At 39.2% G+C, this 22,840-nt stretch overlaps 1 protein-coding gene across 1 annotated transcript; it reads right to left on the bottom strand.

The window, feature by feature from the left end:
* Positions 1–1,877: 1,877 nt before the first annotated feature.
* LOC145042876 (thaumatin-like protein) lies at positions 1,878–2,948 on the bottom strand. Its single transcript, XM_078991387.1, has one exon. It carries the CDS (start codon positions 2,797–2,799, stop codon positions 2,059–2,061), a length of 741 nt encoding a protein of 246 aa, XP_078847513.1. The 5' UTR covers positions 2,800–2,948; the 3' UTR covers positions 1,878–2,058.
* Positions 2,949–22,840: the final 19,892 nt, after the last annotated feature.

Genomic DNA, 22,840 nt, shown 5'->3' with positions numbered 1-22,840 from the left:
ATATCATCTACTAAATATTAATGATTAAACCACAACATACAACGATTATATTAAAAGGATCTAAAATCAAGAAAAATATAAAAAATAATTTGCATATAGCAAACTTGCAAATTTATAACATAATAACATACCTCGAAAAAGTGGTAATAAGACCTCAGATCAACATAAAAACTTTTAAAGCTTGTTTTTTTATGAGGTCTGTATCTGATTTGTATGCATGTATATCCAAAATATTAACATTTTTATAGTAAATATTTTCATTAAATGTTTATTAGACATAATAATATAAATTATAAAACCTTTGAATGTTAAATCATTTATAAAAAAAAATTGAGTTGTATTAGTTAAGAAAAAGTTTTAAATGAATATGATTTGTACAAAAATACCTGTATATATATATATATATATATATATATATATATATATATATATATATATATATATATATATATATATATATATATATATATATATATATATACCTTAATAAGCATTTAGCCTTAAATGCTGAATTTTAAGAGGTACAAATGTTATTACAGTATTTACAAAAACTTTATGCATCGCCGATAAGATAGATCATATCTGGTCAAAAAGTCAACAAAGCTCCATTTAATACCCAACCGTGTGCACTTTTTTGGAAAATATATCGGCTTTTGACCTGGCTTTCTCATTTGAATTCGTCGCCGCTACAAAAACCGTACACTATCACAAGATTCGCATGTCTCCCACCCAAATTTGTTTCCTGGAAACCCCAACTACCAAATTCGACACCCATCACCAACCACCACTCTTGCGGTGTTTCTAAACCTACCTCCTTCTTCTACCGATCGTCTGGTAAACCCAGTACCACCGGCATGGCGTCATACCACTCGTCACCACCGCCGGAGCACCATTGCACCGACGCTTCTTCTCTCTTTGAAACCCCTACACCCTCACCAATCTCTGTATAGAACTGTCATACACACACAATTTCTTGGTAACAGATCGAGGGAGATGAAGCCATCTAAAAATGTCGATGTTTTGTTCCTTCAACCCAGTGATAAGCGTTGATTTAGGGCTTATTTGAGAAAGGTAATGATGTTTCAGATCTGGGATTTTTATTGCTTATAATCAGACCTAATTTAACATGCTCATAGTGTTTCTCCTCTTGCTTCCTATCGCATATATGTTGTCTGTAGGTCATGTAGCGTTCTTGGGATGCTGGTAAAAATCATCTTCTTGAAACTCAATCTCTTTGTTTTTCTTTATCTCTATCATGATTATGTGGAGATTTATGCTTCTTTTTATTTTGTTTAAACTGAAAGATCAGAATTTTTAAGATGTCTTTTAATGTATTTTATCTTAGTAACCAGTCCTAGGGTTTCTACCATCCCAGGGCAATGACGAGCTTAGATCTTATATGTGATTCACGGGAGTGAATCTAACTACAAGTATCTCATCTCCTTTTATATCTATACTATATTATATAGATCTTTGGGTTTTTACTCATTTTAGTTGTGTTTCCCCATATTTCGGCTTCTATCCCGCATCCCCAAATAAGGAAGAGTTTTTAACACCATCCCATTTTGGGTTATTTTCTTTTGGTTTTTAAGTTTTCAAATACAGGTCTATAAGGAGGTAAGGCTCTCCTAGTTTTTTTTTATTACGAGTTTTGTGCTATATGATTTTGTTTAACAAATCCATGTATGTTAATCAATAAGTCCTGCCTTACTTGGTCCATATAACCCAATAGAGCATTCGGCCCACTAACATATCATCACCCAAACGACGTCGTCAAAAAGCTCAACGATCTTAGGGTTCCATTTCCAGTAGTCAAATATTATTTAAATAGTTGGAATCCTCCAGTTCCACCATGTTATGTCTCCATCACATATAAATTCAGAAATCAAATTATATTATAAACTTTTGCTTTTTCAGAAACAAAAAGCTAAAGAGACAAAACATACCGAATCTAAGATAATCGATTCTAGCCAAAAACATAATTCAAAAAAACACAAAAGATCCAACTTCAACTAAAAATCTATGTTATCGAAATACATAATTATATTAAAAATATTGCTAATGGTGTGGACAGAAAGTGAGAAAGTAACTAGCTCCGGTGCAAGTAGCAATACTTGTCGGATCATCGTACGCATATGAATAAGCCCTCGGGCAAGCCACCTTGAAGATCCTCGAATACGCCGTCGGTTTACATGTTTGCGGGTTGCCGTAGCTCCCCGTACAACAGAATCTCGGCGAGTTAAACGCCGAACACGCGCTCTTACAGGCAACCACGCGCCGCTTGTCATGCGACCTGACCTGTAATCCCACCGGACACATCACATTTAGATCGCTAACGCACCCTGCATACGTGCATTTCCCGGTACCCTTAAATGGTGTTATAGATATCGGAATGTTGTACCCGTCGACGAGACTGACGTCGTAGAAGTCCTGTTCTGCGGTGAGGGTGATTTCGGCTAAAGTCGCCGGTGGGGTACCACCCATGCCGTTGCAGTAGAGTGACCCACCGCAGTCTCCTGTAGAGCATTTTCCTCGGCCGGAAGCGTCGAAGGCGCAGCCTTCACGGCCCCAAAGACGGCCGGACCAGGCGGGTGGGAGGAAGAGAGTGTAGGATCTTTTAGGGGGGAGTTTGAAACCGCCGCGTGCGAGGACTGGCTGTCCGGCACCGGGTTGGATTCCGGGCCAAACTGGGTGGGGGCACTTGTTAATCATCATAATGGTGGTGGCGGAGACGACATGGAAGAGGACGAGAGAAAGGAGGAGGAAGATGGAGATGCTACGGAGGTGCATTGCTTCCATGACTGAACAGAATCAGAGATTTGCGGTAGAAAGTAGGAGTGGAACAGAGAAAAAGATGTAGAGAGAGTAAGAGTGAGAGCTAGTGACCGACTCTCAAGTCGAATCACAGCAGACTACACACTACTTAATGTTAAATTTTAGGCCAGTCCGGAAGAATAATTAACGTCTTGTTTATAAAATAGAAAAAGATAAATGACTTGTACCCTAAAAGCCTAAGTTTTATATGTGTATTTGAAAAGAAAAAAAAAAAAACTCTTTAACACTTTGTTTGGCTTTAGCTATAATTTTTAACTAGACTTGTCACTTATCACTCACCTCACTTAGTCAGTTTCATTGTTAATTTTGTTACCTTTATAAAAATTGGCCCTTGTGCTTAACTTTGACATCTTATGTTGCCACACTCACTTGCAACTTCAAAATTGACCCTTGATTGGCTACTAAGCCATAAATTGAGGCATCCAATACGTTCTTCCCGTCCTTTCGACCACAACCCAGCCAACCTCGTAGCCTTTAGCTTCGCTAGAGAGGTTCGCTGTCAAAAACTCACCATCACCGAAAAATGGTTGTTACAACCTTCATCACCCCTTCATTCTCCTAATCGCTATCACTTTTCTATTCTCCCATCATGGGCAAACTCATGCCCTCAATTTCAATCTCCTATTGACAGAAAGTTTCGTCGGATAATCTTTTTCTTGTTGGAAAAATCTCAAAATTAGTCCTAAACTACAGGGACATATGGTGCAAATTGAAAACTTTTTTTGGCATTTGATGTAATTTTTTTTCAAACTACAGGGACCAAATTTGGACTATATATCTAAATTTATAACTGATTTTCCAAGAAATATAATAGAGTTAACCATGAAACTTGTTAAATGAGCTAGAGTAATAACTTTGCATAAAAGTTGTGGCCAATACCAACCAAAAAAATGTTGAAACTTTTCCCAGTTACACGTGTAAAACTTAGGGATTTTATGGTATAAATTTAAAGATAAATCTAACCCATTTTAATTAGGATTTTTCAAAATTTATCCAAACATTACGCTAAAAGGTTTGATGTTCCACATTTTGTATCACATAGACCTTACATAAAATTTTATTATTCTATTCATTTTATGAATATGGTATAATATCCATTCCATCAACTTATTTTTAAAATTAAAAAAAATGTAAATAAAAGGAAAAGAAAGTGATGGACAATGTTAAATTATGCCTTAAAACTTTGTTTTTAGAAAATGTTAGTCATGTAAAGTAACAAAATGGAACAAGTGGTGGACAAGGTTAAATTATGCCTTAAAACTTTGTTCATGAGTTTTAAAATTAAGGAAATAGAAGAAATATATAAGCCACGGAATGAAATACAAGGATATAGAAAAGAAAAAAAATATAAAATTAATTATATGTGTCGGACGCTGATTCAACTTTATCTAAGAAACTTATAAAAGTGGGACTCGACTAAGAAAATGTAAGGGTTTTTTTTTTCCTTTTAAAGAAGTAACATTCGTATCAGCAATCTAACATAGGCATTAAAGAGCGATATCGTGGCAACACCCCAATAGTGCTTCCTGACCTAGTGTTCATCTATTTTGCAGCTTTACTTTTTGCATAAACCTTGGAAGAGGGATTCACCTGAGTACTACAAGCCATCCAGGAAGCTATATAGCATTATTAATGGTGCATCTGGGTCGGCCGAGCAATTACATACCGTTAGTCTACATATGTATTATTGTATTTTACATATTGTATAGATATTAGACCTTGATCCCACAAATTGTATCTTTATATTGTAATTAATGTGAATGGGATCATTATGGGAAAATATACCACGTTCATGGTATCAGAGAATAAAACTGACCTAAAAATCCTCTCAATCCTAGCAATCATCGGTCTCTTCTTGCCGACTAATCTCTACTTCTTTCTTCGGTCTTATTCTTCTATAGCGCTCAAGATTTGTGAGGTATTAAATTTGTAGGTATTTAAGGAAAATAATTTTATGAGTTCAGACTTGGGCCTTTGGGCCTTCATGATAAGGTTGATGACGGACGAACGTGGGGCGTCAACCCCATGTACGCCCAGCGTAATCAAGGATATAAGACACGGGCTTAACCGTGTACGCCCAACGTACCAAATGGTATGCGCAGCGTATGCGCGTAGTGTCTTAAACCCTAATTTTGGGGACTTATCCGTATATAAAGGATGTTATGACCTTGGACCAGCCTCCCTAACTCCCTTAAGCAGTCATCTCGAAAACCCTAGCCTACTTTTGTGTGTTCTTAGCCATTGGAGAGCATTTGGTGTAGTTTTGGGGGCATTAGAAGAAAAAGTAACTTGAAGAAGGAGCAAGGATCCACCAAGAGCTTGTAGATCCAGAAGAGTAGCACCATTTCTGACTTAGTTGAGGTATCAACTTCCAACCTTGGCCATTATCTTCTTAGATTTGTTGTTGGGAGTGTTTAAAGTTACTTTTGGACTCTATTGTTGAGAGTTCTTGCATGTAACACCTGTAGATCCAAGCTAGTCACTTTAGAGACAATGAGAATTAAAAATGACTTTTTGATATAACATTAATTAGAATAAATAATCTTAACCAAGTTATAGTATATGTCACAAAGGTTATGTACATATAAAGACCGCCGATATCCGAGTTATAACGAAGAAGTTATGACCCGTCGAAGTTTTACGGCAAAACCAGCGCGACACCGGGAATTGTAAAAAGTGAGTTTATGACAAAATAATTTCTAGCCTTAGCGATCTAGACGAAAGTCGTAGTATATGTTAAACTGAGAACGTGCATAGAAAGAACGTCCAAATCTGACTTCGTATGAGGAAGTTATGATTTTTCTAAAATTTAGCATAACATTGCACAACCCGAAATTCGAATTTTAGATCAGCGATTTTCAGCCAAAATAATCTAAACGAGAAATGAAGATATTGTTATAGGAGTTAAACGATAAAAAGACAGATGAAAACGGAGCTCGTATGCGAAAGATACGGACGAAGCTTAGTCTCTACTTTTCAAGCGCGGCGAATTCGATACAGTTTTGTAAATCTAAGATAGAATGAGAATTAGCCAACAGGATCTAAATAAAAATTGTAGTACTCGTAAATACCAACGCATGGATATAAAGAACGTCGAAAATGGAGCTCGTATGTTAAAGATATGGACGGAACTTAGTCCCTACTCTTCAAGCGCGACGAATTCGAATATAGTTTTGTAAATCTGAGCTACAATGAGAATTAGCCGACGAGGTCTAAATAAAAGTTGTAGTACTTGTAAATACTAATGTGTGGATATAAATAACGTAGAAAACAGAGTTTGTACATGGAATATACGGATGATGCTTAGGGCTACTCTACGATAAAATCTCTATAAATAAGAGATGAACTTTTCATAATTTCTTCACACCATAAGTCTTTCTTTCTCTCTCTAACTTCTCTCTAGCCTCCCTAAACCCCTCCCAAGTCTAGGGAACCTCCATAGCACGATAAGAAAACCACGGAGCGCCCGACGGCTCCGAGAAGAAGAGTTTTCGGCTCGGAAATGCTGCTCTAGTGAACCCGTTTTTTTTTTTTAATAAAAACCTACTGTAAGTGAGCTACGCCTACACTTATTTCTAATATAGCTTTTATTTAAAATATAGTAATGTTATTAGGACCTTATAATAATTATTTGGGCTATTATTATGAGTTATATAAGTGTCATTGTAATATCTTTTTAACCACTCACGGTACGGGGAATCTGGTTTAAAGGGATGCATAGGGTTGTTGGATTTTAGAAGTGTTATATGCCAAAATGGTCCTGTCCTGCGGTGTTTTACATCTGGCCCCTATCTGTACATAGTGGTTGGAAAATATTATTTAAACACTTATAATAATAATAATAATAATAATGCTAAGACTAATAATTAATCACGGTAAATATTAAACTAAAATCTAGTGGTAATAATACCTGGTTTCGTCGAATTAAATTATATTGTTAAGAAGCGAAACATTGTTCGAGTTTGGAATCATCACTTTAACAAGTGAGTGCATAGTTACTTTCATCTTACACATAGATACGAAGTATTTTATATAAATTACGTGCTATGTATGCATATTATCTGAATACTTGCTGTCTATGCTGAATGAATGATTTTATACATGTTTTAAATGATTTAAACTATATATTTATTTTATATGTACAAATATGTTGGGATAAAACATGGGTAGATGAAATAGTTGATGTGTGATGAAATAAAATGATGAGAGATAGGTGATGATGAATCGGTGATGTAGGATGAAAGATACTATAACCTTGTCCGACAATTTGGAGATGTAGTCATCTACCAGAGTATAGATAGCGACCAAGGACTATTATAGACAACCCCGTGAAAACACCAGCAGGCTCATAACCTATAGTTGATGAATTACGAGTTCAGGCGATGTTGTAACTACGTATTCATGTGATGATACTCTAACCCCTTACTATGAATTACGAGTTCAGGCGATGTTGTAACTACGTATTCATGCGATGATACCCTAACCCTTGTTAGGCACGTATTGAGGGAGTAATCCCTGAATCAATATTGTCTATGCGATGTAGACGATGATCCTTAGGGAGAGTCCTTAGGAACAAACATATAAGGAAATGCGATGTAAGGAGATGAGAGGTAAATATGATGTAGGAGACGACCTTTAGGATAAATCCTTAGAGAAGGTACTTAGGAATAAAGAAGATAATGCGGATGGGTAATTGGGTTAATTGTTTGATGATTAAACATAATAATTATATTATTATGGGTTGAAAACCCTATGTACTCACCAGGTTTCCCAACCTGACCCACTCAGTTTACTTGTATCACAGGTGACGATGTGAAGTTACATTACACTGAGAGATTAAGGAGATATAGATCACTAGTGTAAATGAATGTAAGTTCTGTTTATGCTTATGTTTCTGTATTGAAGATGACATCCCAAATGTTTTAAAAGGAATAAAAATACATTTATTCGGAAATGCTTTGATAATGAAATTATCATGTTTTTCTGGGAACAAATTCCGCAACGTTTTTATTGAAAGAGATACTCTTATTTTTATAAAGCATAAACAAAATCGGTCTTTTTTGGCCGTGAAAATGGGGACATTGTAGTATCTTGACGACTTCAGACCATAATACCTGTCCTTTTGGGCTCCAAGAGGCACTATGAGTCATAAAAATCGGATCTTGATGGTTAAGCAACTACCATGCAAGGGTTAGTGAGTTTTGTAACGCCCGTAGATCCGGGCTAGTCAATTTAGAGGTAATAGGGGTCGAAAATGACTTTTCGACAAAAGATTATTTAGAATAAATAATCTTAACCAAGTTGTAGAATATGTCACAATGTTTCCGTACATATAAAGAGCGTCGAAATCGGAGTTATAACGAAGAAGTTATGACCCGTCGAAGTTTCGCAACGGAACCGGCACGGCACCGGGAAGCGTAAATAGTGATTTTACGATGGAGGACTTTTTAGCCTTAGTGATCTAAACAAAATTCGTATAATATGTTAAACCGAGAAAATCCATAAAAATAACGCCCAAATCTGACTTCGTATGAAGAAGTTATGATTTTTCTAATATTCAGCTTAGCAGTGCACGGCCCGAAACTCGAATTTTAGTTCGAGCGGTTTTTGGCTTACGTGACTTAATGAGATTTGAAGATCTCATTAATAGGAACTGAACAGTAAAAAGACATACGAAAACAGAGTCCGTATGAATGAGTTACGAATTCTTCGCGGTCATTTAACAGTCTAAATGCCTCGTGCTGTTAAATTTAAGATCGGTCGAGAATTAGCTGACGGAGTCAGAATGAAAGTTCTAGATATTATTTTTACCTACGCGTGGATATAAAGAACGTCAAAAACGGAGGTTGTATGTGAAAGTTACGGATTTTAGAAGTCGAAAGTGTGCTGTGCGAAAATGTGTGATTTGGCACAATCTTGGCCATTGCTTTCTCCCCAAGTCTTGCCACTAGATGGTGACATGTGGCACCAAGTTCAGCCACTTTCACTCTATAAATACCACCTCTCCCACCCTCATTTTCTTCAAACCTTTCTCATTCTTTCTTCTCTGTACTCTCTCTAGAACCTCTCTCTAGCCCCGAAATCCCCCGAAAAGCCTAGGGAACCTCCCTAGCACGAGGCGGAAGCCCCGGAGTGCTCGACGGCTCCGAGAAGAAGAGATTTTCGGCTCGGAAACGCTGCTCCAAGCAAAGCTTGGTTTTCTATAAAACCCGCTGTAAGTGAGCTACACCTACGCTATTTTTAATATAGCTTTTATTTAATTATAGTAACGTTATTAGGAACTTATAATAAATACTTGGGCTATTATTATGGGTTATATAAGTATTTTTTTAACGTTCATATAATAGTAATAATAGCTAGACTAATAATTAGTCACGATAAATATTAGACTAAAATCTAGTGGTGATAATACTAGGTTTCGTCAAAGGAAATTATTTTAAAGTAAACGAAGCGTTGTCCGACTACCAAGTCACCACCTTCTCAGGTGAGTGCATAGTTACTTTCATCTTACACATAGATATGAAGTATTTTATATAAACTATATCTTATGTGTGCATTCTATCTGTATACTTGCTGTCTATGTTGGATGAACGTTTTTATACATGTTTTAGATGATTTAAACCGTATACGTATTTTATATACACGAATATGTTGGGTATGATACGGGTAGATGAATGATGAGAGATAAAAGATGATGTGAGTAAACATTGGCATCTATAGACTTAGTGCCTAACTAATAAACATCGGCAGCTATGGACTTAGTGCCTATTGGACAAACACCGGTAGCTATGGATTTAGTACCTGTTAAGGAATTGGTAGCTATGGACTTAGTACCTATTAGATAAACACTGGTAGCTATGGATTTAGTACCCGATGAATAGACTATAGCAACTATGGAATTAGTGCTTTATAAACGAACATTGGCAGCTATGGATTTCGTGCAAGTCCTATAACCCTACAAGTAAGGGACTTCGGAATAAACGAATGCAGAATAGATGACTCGTAGGATAAATCCTTAAGAGTAAATAAGATAATGGGGATGGGTAATTGGGTTGATTATTTGATTGCTTAAACATAATAATTATATTATTGTGGATTGAAAACGCTATGTACTCACCAGGTTTCCCAACCTGACCCACTCATTTTATTTATATCACAGGTGTTGATATGAAGTCACATTACACTGAGAGATTAAAGAGATGTAGATCACTAGTGTAAATAAATGTAAGTTCTGTTTATGCTTATGTTCCTATATTGACGATGACATCCCAAACGTTTTAAAATGAATAAAATACGTTTCTTCGAAAATGTTTTAATAACGTATTTATCGTGTTTTTCTGGGAATGAATTCCGCAACATTTTTATTAAAAGAAGAACCCTGATTTTTATAAAGCATAAACAAAATCGGTCTTTTCTGGGCGTGAAAATGGGGATGTCACAGTTGGTATCAGAGCATTAGTTTAAGCGAACTACGAATATGTATTTATTTCTAGACTTAAACTTACAATGCTAAGCGATGATTGTGAGGTGTGAGCACTAGCTTAATTTAGGAATGATGCCTAAATTGCTTTTATGTGCTAAATGAATTGTTATGCTATAGTTTGATCAGATCTATGGTCTGTTGCCGACCGGATCTGGAAACCTTATGTGTTTAGGATTGTAAACGTACGAATACGATATTAGAACTAGCATATAAACGTTTTGAAGTGATAAGGATGATTTAAACGTCAATCCTAAATAAAGATCTAGATTCACCTTATTCGGTGTATAGATCAAGATGGCAAGGACCCGTTGTGGAAACGTAAACGCAAATGGAAATAGGAACCAACCCCCTCAACCCCTAGTGGTTCAGCAAATACATGTTGTAGAAGAAGTTACACCTAAGCCAAACTCCATGGCTGGAGTTCAAGCCATGATTTGGGCTATGCTAGCTGAACAAAGGGAAGATGAGTGTTGATGAGTATGCCACTGCATTCACTGAGAGGATGAAGGTATTCCCCTACTTGGTGCCTACTGAACTCTCCAAGATTGATAGGTTTCCTAACAGATTACCCACAGACTTTGGCCCAATGGTCAAAATGGCAACTACCTTGAAAACAGCTGTTAGGGCAGCTAAGAATGTAGAGGCCCAGATAAGAGAAAAGGGTCTAGAAAAAGATAAGGTAGGAGAGAAGCGGAAGTTTAAAGGACCTTCAAGGTCCAACAAGGAAACCAAATTCTCAAAGCTTGGAGGAGGAAATGGAGGTGAAGCGAGATGGTGTGATAAATGCAAGAAGAAGCATTGTGGGAAGTGCAACGAAGAAGTGACTTGTTACAAGTGTGGAAGGACTGGTCACTATTCCAAGGATTGCACACATAATGATAAAGTATGCTACGGATGTGGAGGCAAGGGGCACATGTCCAGAGACTGTCCGAGGAAAAATAAAGCAGCAAGACCAGAAACGCCACCAAGGCCAAGGGCATTCCACATGATCCTCGACGAAGCGGAAAACAACGCGAGAAACCAAGGATAAGGAATCTATACCCGAAGATCGAGTTACGAGGTAGCCTAATAGATAAAACCACATGATGTAGCCTCTTAGAGGCATAGTCTAGGGTGAACTTGAACACCTATGTAATAGTTTCGAGAAATAATAAAGCCCTTGTTTTGTTATCTGATGTGTTAAACTGTTATGTGATTTTTCCTGTATGGTGACTTGGAAAACTGCGAGACAATACTTGGGACGGGTATGAGTAGGTGTGACAGGTAGTAGATGCATATACTACCGGAAGCACATGACTCACGCTTGGATCAGGGAAAGTCACAAGGTTACTAAGAAGCCAATAATTGAGTTTGTTTTATTCAAGCATGTAGTTACCATCATTTCGGTAATGACTAAGAAGATTGTTGTTATTCTGACCCTAGTGGTCATATCAAATTGAGTCCGAATACAATGAGTATGTTACGTGGTTCAGAGAACCAAGTGCGATGTAGCATCTAACTTAAACCAAAAGATTGAAATGAAAGCTAACCCAGGGCGATCAGTAGAAGTATCGCGATGATTGTTAAAGAAGTTGGTAGCTAGAAATGCTACATATTAAAATGTGATTGTATCACATTAGAACATGAAGGAAGGTATACTCTGTTTTGGAGTTTGACTCTAAGAGACCTAAGTCTAAAGCGTTGCAACATACGATGATAGGTCATTAGAATATGACACATAGATCCATAGTAGTAATTAAAGAACTTATCTCAAGTTCGTATCCAGTAAGGATCGAGATTGCGACTTGAAGGTCATAATTTGGAGTCTAGCCTGAGGAAGAGAGCAGGTGCACGATCGAGTACCGCTTACAGTCAAAGAGTCTAAGAGATAAACTTGAAGGATATAGATGTTAAAATTATTACCTAGGATGAAGAGATGACATATGGATTCATTATATGAGCCCTGTTTCGTTGATGATTCCGGGACGTAATCATCCTAAGGGGGAGATAATTGTAACGCCCGTAGATCCGGGCTAGTCAATTTTGAGGTAATAGGGGTCGAAAATGACTTTTCAACAAAAGATCATTTAGAATAAATAATCTTAACCAAGTTGTAGAATATGTCACAATGTTTTCGTACATATAAAGAGCGTCGAAATCAGAGTTATAACGAAGAAGTTATGACCCGTCAAAGTTTCGCGACGGAACCGACACGGCACCGGGAAATTTAAATAGTGATTTTACGATGGAGGACTTTTTAGCCTCAGTGATCTAAAAAAAATTATTATAATATGTTAAACCGAGAAAATCCATAAAAAGAACGCCCAAATCTGACTTCGTATGAAGAAGTTATGATTTTTCTAAGATTCGGCTTAGCAGTGCACGACCCGAAACTTGAATTTTAGTTCGAGCGGTTTTTGGCTTACGTGACTTAAATGAGAGTTGAATATCTCATTAATTGGAACTTAACAGTCAAAAGACATACGAAAACAGAGTCCGTATGAATGAGTTACGAATTCTTCGCGGTCATTTAACAGTCTAAATGCCTCATACTGTTAAATTTAAGATCGGTCGAGAATTAGCCGACGGAGTCAAAATGAAAGTTGTAGATATTATTTTTACCTACGCGTGGATATAAAGACCGTAAAAACGGAGGTCATATGTGAAAGTTACGAATTTTAGAAGTCGGAAGTGTGCTGTGCGAAAATGGGTGATTTGGCACAATCTTGGCCATTGCTTTCTCCCCAAGTCTTGCCACTAGATGGTGACATGTGGCACCAAGTTCAGCCATTTTCACCCTATAAATACCACCTCTCCCACCCTCATTTTCTTCACACCTTTCCCATTCTTTCTTCTCTTTACTCTCTCTCTAGAACCTCTCTCTAGCCTCGAAATCCCCCGAAAAGCCTAGGAAACCTCCCTAGCACGAGGCGGAAGCCCCAAAGTGCTCGAAGGCTCCGAGAAGAAGAGCTTTTCGGCTCAGAAACGCTGCTCCAAGCAAAGCCTGGTTTTCTATAAAACCCGCTGTAAGTGAGCTATGCATACGCTATTTTTAATATAGCTTTTATTTAATTATAGTAACGTTATAAGGAACTTATAATAAATACATTGGCTATTATTATGGGTTATATAAGTATTTTTTTAACGCTCATATAATAGTAATAATAGCTAGACTAATAATTAGTCACGATAAATATTAGACTAAAATCTAGTGGTGATAATACTAGGTTTCGTCGAAGGAAATTATTTTAAAGTAAACGAAGCGTTGTCCAAGTACCAAGTCACCACCTTCTCAGGTGAGTGCATAGTTACTTTCATCTTACACATAGATATGAAGTATTTTATATAAACTATATCTTATGTGTGCATTCTATCTGTATACTTGCTGTCTATGTTGGATGAACGTTTTTATACATGTTTTAGATGATTTAAATTGTATACATATTTTATATACACGAATATGTTGGGTGTAACAACCCGTTATTTCAAATCAGTAAAAATCGAGTCCTGTAACCTCTTTGAGAAAGGAAATAGAATATCATCGAAAAATGAAGTATTCAAAAACTCTATTTGGAGTACACTATGTGGTAGTTATCGTCTTAAGGTTTCCAAACATATAAATAACACAAAAATCCGAGTTATAACGAAGAAGTTATGATCATTCTAAGTTTTCCGACAAAAACCGGCAATACGAAGTTGCGTAAAAACGCAAAGTTTCAATAAAACACTTTCCGACCTTAGGTGTCTAAATGAAAGTCGTAGATATCGTTAAACTACAAACATGCATAAAAAGAACGCTCAAATCGGACATCGTATGAATAAGTTATGAATTTTTAAAGAAATTCCTTAATCACGTCATTTTAATAAATAAATAATAAAAATAATTCCGGAATTTGCCAACGGAATCTAAATGAAAGTTGTAGATCGTAGTCTCACCTTCGCGGGGATATAAAGAACGTCAAAAACGGAGTTCGTATGAAGGAGATATGAATTTTCGAAGTTTGATAATTAATTTATATATATTTTTATTAAAACTTCGGTATTATCCGAAGGGGAGTCAGCGTCCTCATCCGAGGTAGACGCTGCGTACCCCTGTACGCCCCGCGTACCCGAGGAACTTGGCCTCAAACCATCCACGTCGCCCTATGCGAGGAACCCGACCCGCCGTCCCATCCGACCCGACTGCCTGAGCCGTCCCATCCGAGGTCGAGGCAGTCGAGGCTTCGGTCACGCATGACGTATGCGTACGCGCTGCGTACGAGCGTACGCCCCGCGTACGAGGCCTCTCAGGCCCCCCTATAAATAGCATGTGAGGGTTCCTGGGAAAATGGCCCATTCTCTCTCCTTTTTCTTGCGTTTTACCTCGTTTTCCGTGCTCGCACTACCCCGAAGCCCTGGTCATTTTGTGCAAGTCCCGAAGGTCGATTTTTCTCCCGAGGAATCCCGAGATTTTCGAGAAAAATCCATTTCCCGAGACGAAACTCTGCCCGGTTTTCCATCTTGCTATCTTCAAGCTTTCAAGTGAGTTCATACCCCTTTCAAACACACTTTAAATACATTTTCAAATGCTTTTATACTCTTTTAGGGGGGGAATACAAGTAAACATACGGTTATTATCGTGTATTTTATAAAATTTCACTTAGCTTGTTTTACCGAATAAATCACTTGGAACTCATTACTATTATGGAAAACTCTTGTCATACTTTGTGTGCATTAGACTTATACAAAGTATATAACGATTTCAAAGTACCTTTCATTGCGAAGTCGTTTTATACATTCTAAAAACTTATGATTTTGATTTGTCAAACATTGTGAAAAAGGATAAACTTTGCATAGAAAACTATCACTTTAATACGGGCTTAATTGAGAATCCATATGACGTGTATATCTTCAAACGTTACTTTTCTTTATTAGAAAGTAATGCTACAAGTCCTGTCTATAACCAGAGTCTCCCGTTCGGAGAACGTGTCAAATGTGTATAGATCTATACGGGAAGTCATGATCCCGCGCCCTGACTGTTAGCTATAGTCCATCTTTTGGGGTGACAGTTGTCATAACGCTGCGACGCCTGAAGAACGTCGTTACAGGCATATTATGTTTAGTATGGTTATAAAACTCATCGGATATACAATTATTATGGTATTATGCTTTTATGAACGAGTAGCTATTAAAACTATTCTTCATCTAACAAATGCGATCTTCGTATAGTTTTATTATATAAAACTATGACACAACTGTTGAGAACGTCGATTTCTTGCGATTTTCGGTCTTAGAGACTGCCATTTATGTTAGGAAAATAAGGGTTTCTCCTGCATACAAACCAAACAACTAATAGGAAAATAAGGGATTTTCCTGGTGCAATTATTTACAACTTATAACACGAACATTTATATGCATTTCATGCTTTTATAAGAAAATAAGGGTTTTTCTTGGAAAACACAACAACTCGTATTTCAACCATTAGGGAAAATATGGGATTTTCTGGATCTAATACATTCACTTTCAACACAACAAATCACAACTCTTTACATTTGAAATGCTGCGTTTTCTGGAAAATATACACCCATTTTGGAATGGCATCCAATTTTTCTAAACTACTTATGAACTCACCAACTTAATTGTTGACACTTTTTCTTTGAAATAACTTGTATTCTCAGGGAACCACTAAGCAGGTTTGGGAATCAACTTTTGGGATTAACGCGCTGGCGTTAATTACTTCTTTTGAATGATGTTTATGTATTTATCTTTTGAACATGTAATGAATACAACTATGTAAACATCTTGGAAACTTTAATATATATATGGTGGTGTGTACTTTCCTTTCTATGAACTGTTATGATACTGAATATGACGTCCTCCGCCCCCGAACGTTTCCGCCGTTCTGGTTTGGGGGTGTGACAGATTGGTATCAGAGCTTTGTTTATAGGGAATTAAGTATATCAAAACCATTCCTTTTTGATATACAACTATAAACTCAACTGGGCAAAAACACTCTGAGGAAAATTCATACTTTTGAAAGTAAATCTAATTAGTTTTAAGGTAAGCATGCACTCATTTTTATACTAATAACAGTTTCATAGTAAATAACTTTAGAAGTATTATAATTAAGTTGTGCAGCACAGGTACGCCTTGGGACATGTAATCGGAACTGGGAAGAATATAGCCTGATCAACTATATTTGTCCAAGAGCCGACTAACATATGCCAAGGAGTGTCTGTAATGGACAACAAATTTAAAACTTACCAAAAGCATATCGCTAAAGAATATTGAGGGAGTATTCGAGTGCCGTCAACCATTAAACTTAAGGGTAAGTTTCATGTGCTCTAGCTTATACTAAACTTTTAACTCTATTCTCGTACAGTCTAAATGGCGGGATTCCATCACCCCAATGACCCCTACTACCCCAACCAAGGTAATGGAGGGTGGATCGAAGAAGATCCTGAAGAAGACGAAGAGCCTATAGAGTTAGAGGGAGGGGATGACTCTGGTATGGATTCGGAGCCAGAAATTATAAATCCACCAATCCCACAATCTCCCGTCCACGTGAGGAATTTCCAAGGACCCACTCCAGTGTGGGGAAGTCACCTCCATCATTGGTGCCAACAACAAAGCTTACGCCCTCCTTACGGCATGTGCCGAGACTTCTATGATGTGAGAGGCGGGGGATCAGCCGACCGTGCACTTCCGGTCATGGTTGGCAAACTCACCAACCAGTGCTATCAATCCGGAGTGCAAGCCAACCGAATCCGAGAGGTCAATGTGGAAGTACAAATCCACACGGCCGATATCAACCGCCTAGAGTTGTTGCAGAACGACATCCACATTCGCGCCGAAGCGTTTCAAGCACAAGCAAATGCGGCCTTCGCAGAATTAAGAGAACAACAAGCTGCGTTTGATAGATGCCTCATGGAGTCGAAGCAGTCCGACACAGAGTCGAGCTCCAAACGCAAAGCGCACCGCAAGTAGTACTTGCCCAACTCTCAAATTTTGTTATAAATTAGGACTTCGGATAAAAGTATTTTTTTCTTTAAATTGTTCTGTAATCGGAGGCCTTTAGAAAGGCCAAGAAATTTTGTCTAGACCCCGCTGTAACACAACTATATGTTTAATATATATATAAGGGTATACCCTTTTTCTTGTTGTTGTTAATCATGCGCAAATCGTTCGATTCATTGGTACATCTATTAAAACTTTACTTTCAAGCTCAAAACATTGTGTCAGTCAAACCCAACTTCTTAGAACTATTAGAAGTTAACTCAATATCATTCAACTCTAAACTGCCAAAACTTATAAATTTTTCCATATTTTTTCTTTTGGCAGCACGATGCCTCCTCGTCCAAACCTAAGGCCCAGGCCGGGCACGATACCACCACCACCTCCACCACCAGCTTATGATCCAGCCATGGTTCAGGCTGCTATCACAGCAGCAGTAACTGCAGCCCTCTCGCAAATCATGGCACTGGTCATGGCCAAGGAAGAGAATGTACTTACAAGGAGTTCTCTAACGCTAAGCCAAAAACTTTTAATGGAACTGGGGGAGTCATTGCACTAATGCAATGGTTCGAGAAGACCAAAACGGTCTTCGAGATCTGCTCATGCCTAGAAGCAAGAAAAGTCAAGTTCGGTGCTTGCACTTTCGTAGATCGAGCCCTCACTTGGTGGAAAAGCCATGTGAATTCAGTGACGCTCACTGTCGCCAACGCCATGAGTTGGGACGATCTAAAGGTTCTACTACTGGAAGAATACTGCCCAAGGGGCGAAGTGCAAAAGCTTGAGCAGGAGCTCTGGAATCTGAAAATGACTGGGTCTGACCTAGTCTCCTACACAGTTAGGTTCAACGACCTCGCTGCACTGTGCCCTACCATGGTCAACCCATAATCAAAGAAGGTTGAAAGGTACATTTGGGGGTTGTCACCCCAGATTCAAGGGCATGTCCTAGCTTCCGGCCCTGTTACCTACAACAGCGCTAAACGCCTGGCTCAACGACTCATCGACCACGGAGTAAAACCCAGTATCATTTCAACAACCGCAAATCCACCTAGGGAGGCTCAGGGCCAGAGTAGGCCTTGGAACAAAAGGAGGGGACAAACTCTCCAGGAAAACCCCAAGAAACAACAAGTAAAAGCGACCCACGCTATGAATGTACTTGTGAACCCTGCCCCCACAAGCTCATATAATGGGAAACTTCCTAAATGCAACCGATGCAGCTTCCACCACCACGGTCCTTGCCCTGATCTTCAATGCACCAAGTGTAATAAGAAGGGACATACAGCCCGCTATTGCAAAGGGCCAACCCAACCATCCGTCCCCACTACTAATACCGGGGTAAGCCGCGCCTGCTTTGAGTGCGGAGACACGGGGCACTACCGCAGGGACTGCCCAAGGGCAAACAACCGGAATACCGGCGGAAGGGGCCGAGTTTTCGCAATGGGACAGGATGAAGCCATTGCGGACCCTACTGTTGTTACGGGTACGTTTCTTCTCGATAACTCGTATGCATGCATTTTGTTTGATAGTGGAGCGGAAAGGAGTTTTGTGAGTCACGACTTTAAAAGCCTGCTAAAATCAATACCACAATCATTAAGTGAACCATTCATAGTAGAAATGGCCAGCGGGAAAACCGAAGGCACTAAGGAGATATACTTAAACTGCACCCTAACTTTAAACGATAATCCCTTTTCAATCAACCTCATGCCAGTCTCGATTAAGAGTTTCGATGTCATCATTGGCATGGATTGGCTGAGTTCTCATCATGCGGACATTCTATGTTACGATAAGGCCGTTCGCCTTAATCTGCCAACCGGCGAAACTTTCATTCTCTTGGGCGACAAACCAAGTACCACTCTTCGTATCATCTCAAGTATCCAAGCTCGGAAATGCCTACGCAAGGAGTGTCACGCATTCTTGGCACATGTTGTAGATCTGAAACGCGAAGTCCAAGACATCAAGAGTGTGCCCGACGTACACGATTTTCCCGAGGACCTTCTGGGAATACCACCCGCGAGACAAGTTGAGTTCCGAATCGATCTAGTTCCCGGAGCTACCCCAGTAGCCAAAGCACCCTATCGATTAGCCCCGGCAGAGATGCAAGAGCTATCCAGCCAACTGAATGAACTACTTGGAAAAGGATTCATCAGGCCGAGCTTCTCTCCATGGGGAGCACCCGTACTGTTCGTGATAAAGAAGGATGGATCATTCAGAATGTGCATCGACTACCGAGAACTCAACAAACTTACCATCAAGAACCGATACCCCCTTCCCCGAATCGATGACTTATTCGACCAACTCCAAGGAGCCAACTACTTCTCCAAGATCGATCTGAGGTCGGGATATCACCAGCTGCAAGTCCTGGAGAGTGATATTCCCAAGACGGCCTTCCGAACACGATACGGACATTACGAGTTCGTAGTGATGCCGTTCGGACTAACCAATGCCCCGGCCGTATTCATGGATCTAATGAATCGGGTATGTCGTCCATTCTTGGATAAATTCGTGATAGTATTCATAGACGACATACTCATTTATTCAAAGAATAAAGAAGAGCATGGTCAACATCTGAGGAAAGTTTTAGAGACGTTACGGACTGAGAGACTGTATGCAAAATTCTCAAAATGTGAATTTTGGATTAGAAAGGTGGACTTCCTCGGTCACGTGGTCAGCAAGGAAGGAATCCACGTGGATCCATAAAAAATCAAGGCTATCAAAAACTGGACTGCGCCAACTACACCAACAGAAATTCGCCAATTTCTAGGTCTTGCTGGTTATTACCGAAGGTTCATCCAGAATTTCTCCAGCATCGCAAAGCCTCTTACCGCCTTAACCCAGAAAGGTGTGACCTACAATTAGGGAGAAAAGCAAGATGCTGCATTTCAGACTTTGAAACAGGCCCTTTGCAGTGCGCCCATCCTTTCTCTCCCAGAAGGGACCAAAGATTTTGTGGTGTATTGCGACGCTTCGAAGCAAGGGTTGGGTTGTGTACTAATGCAGAGGGGAAAGGTTATTGCATATGCCTCACGACAACTGAAAACGCATGAGGTCAATTACACCACTCATGATTTAGAGCTTGGGGCGGTGGTCTTCGCTCTTAAAATCTGGAGACACTACCTATATGGTACCAAATGTACTATCTTTACAGACCACAAGAGCCTACAACACATCTTCGACCAGAAGGAGTTAAACATGAGACAGCGATGCTGGGTTGAATTGCTCAACGACTACGAATGTGAGATTCGCTATCATCCAGGAAAGGCTAACGTCGTGGCAGATGCCCTTAGTCGTAAGGAGTACTCTGGCCGAAGAGTGAAGTCATTAGCCATGTCAATCCATTCGCACCTGTCGACACAAGTCAAGGAAGCTCAAATAGAGGCCCTGAAACCCGAAAACGTGACAGGTGAGACCCTTAGGGGAATGGACAAGAATTTAGAAATCAAGAGTGACGGAGCACGCTACCTCATGAACCGAATATGGACGCCCAAGTTTGGTGGACTTAGAGAGGTAGTTATGAGCGAGGCACACAAGACTCCATACTCCGTACACCCCGGGTCAGACAAGATGTATCAAGATCTCAAACAACTCTACTGGTGGCCAAACATGAAAGCAGAGATTGCTACATATGTGAGCAAGTGTTTGACTTGCGCCAAGATCAAAATAGAACACCAGAAACCCTTAGGACTACTCCAACAACCTGAAATTCCTGAGTGGAAATGGGAGCAGATTTCCATGGACTTTATAACAAAACTGCCCAAAACTCAGGGTGGCCAAGATACTATTTGGGTAATCGTTGATAGATTAACCAAGTCCGCTCATTTCCTACCAATCAAGGAAACTGATAAAATGGAAAAGCTATCGAGAATCTACATCCGAGAAATCGTACGACTCCATGGAGTGCCAATGTCTATCATCTCGGATCGAGACAACAGATTCACGTCTAGATTCTGGAAATCATTGCAAAAATCCATGGGAACAAGATTGGACATGAGTACAGCCTATCACCCCTAAACTGACGGACAGAGCGAAAGAACGATCCAAACCTTGGAAGACATGTTGCGAGCATGTGTAATCGACTTTGGTAAAGCATGGGATGTTCACTTACCTTTGGTTGAGTTCTCTTATAACAATAGTTATCATACTAGTATCAATACTGCTCCATTTGAAGCCCTTTACGGCCGTAAGTGTAGATCACCTCTGTGCTGGACGGAAGTGGGCGACACACAACTAGCAAAAGGTCTAGTCCCTGATAGCACCCTCACTGGTCCAGAGATCATCAGAGAAACTACTGAAAAGATCGTGCAAATACGAGAACGACTGAAATCCATAGGGATAGGCAAAAGAGCTATGCCGACAAAAGACGTAAACCCTTGGAATTTCAGATTGGCGATTGGGTACTATTGAAGGTCTCACCCTGGAAGGGAATGATACGCTTTGGAAAGCGTGGGAAGCTAAATCCTAGGTACATTGGACCCTTCGAAATCATTTCAAGGGTTGGTCCAGTAGCCTACAAACTCCGACTTCCAATAGAGCTTAACAAAGTACATCCAGTATTCCACGTATCAAACCTGAAGAAGTGTCTGTCCGACGAAACACTTGTAATTCCACTCGATGAGATTGAACTAAATGAAAATCTTAACTTTGTGGAAGAACCCGTCGAGATCATGGATAGGGAAGTTAAACGAACTAAACAGAGTCGCATTCCAATAGTAAAGGTCCGATGGAATGCTAAGAGGGGACCTGAGTTCACATGGGAACGAGAAGATCAAATGCAACAGAAGTATCCACATCTCTTCCCCAGCCCCTAAGACTCTTCTTTTGTATTAAAATTTCGGGACGAAATTGCCTATAACAGGGGGATGATGTAACAACCCGTTATTTCAAGTCAGTAAAAATCGAGTCCTGTAACCTCTTTGAGAAAGGAAATAGAATATCATCGAAAAATGAAGTATTCAAAAACTCTATTTGGAGTACACTACGTGGTAGTTATCGTCTTAAGGTTTCCAAACATATAAATAACACAAAAATCCGAGTTATAACGAAGAAGTTATGATCATTCTAAGTTTTCCGACAAAAACCGGCAATACGAAGTTGCGTAAAAACGCAAAGTTTCAATAAAACACTTTCCGACCTTAGGTGTCTAAGTGAAAGTCGTAGATATCGTTAAACTACAAACATGCATAAAAAGAACGCTCAAATCGGACATCGTATGAATAAGTTATGAATTTTTAAAGAAATTCCTTAATCACGTCATTTTAATAAATAAATAATAAAAATAATTCCGGAATTTGCCAACGAAATCTAAATGAAAGTTGTAGATCGTAGTCTCACCTTCGCGGGGATATAAAGAACGTCAAAAACGGAGTTCGTATGAAGGAGATATGAATTTTCGAAGTTTGATAATTAATTTATATATATATTTATTAAAACTTCAGTATTATCCGAAGGGGAGTCAGCGTCCTCATCCGAGGTATGCGCTGCGTACCCCTGTACGCCCCGCGTACCCGAGGAACTTTGCCTCAAACCGTCCACATCGCCCTATGCGAGGCACCCGAC

This window comes from Lactuca saligna, chromosome 4, assembly GCF_052625555.1.
Source record: "Lactuca saligna cultivar CGN05327 chromosome 4, ASM5262555v1, whole genome shotgun sequence".
Lineage (NCBI taxonomy): Eukaryota > Viridiplantae > Streptophyta > Magnoliopsida > Asterales > Asteraceae > Lactuca > Lactuca saligna.
This window is presented reverse-complemented; position numbering and strand designations above follow the sequence as displayed.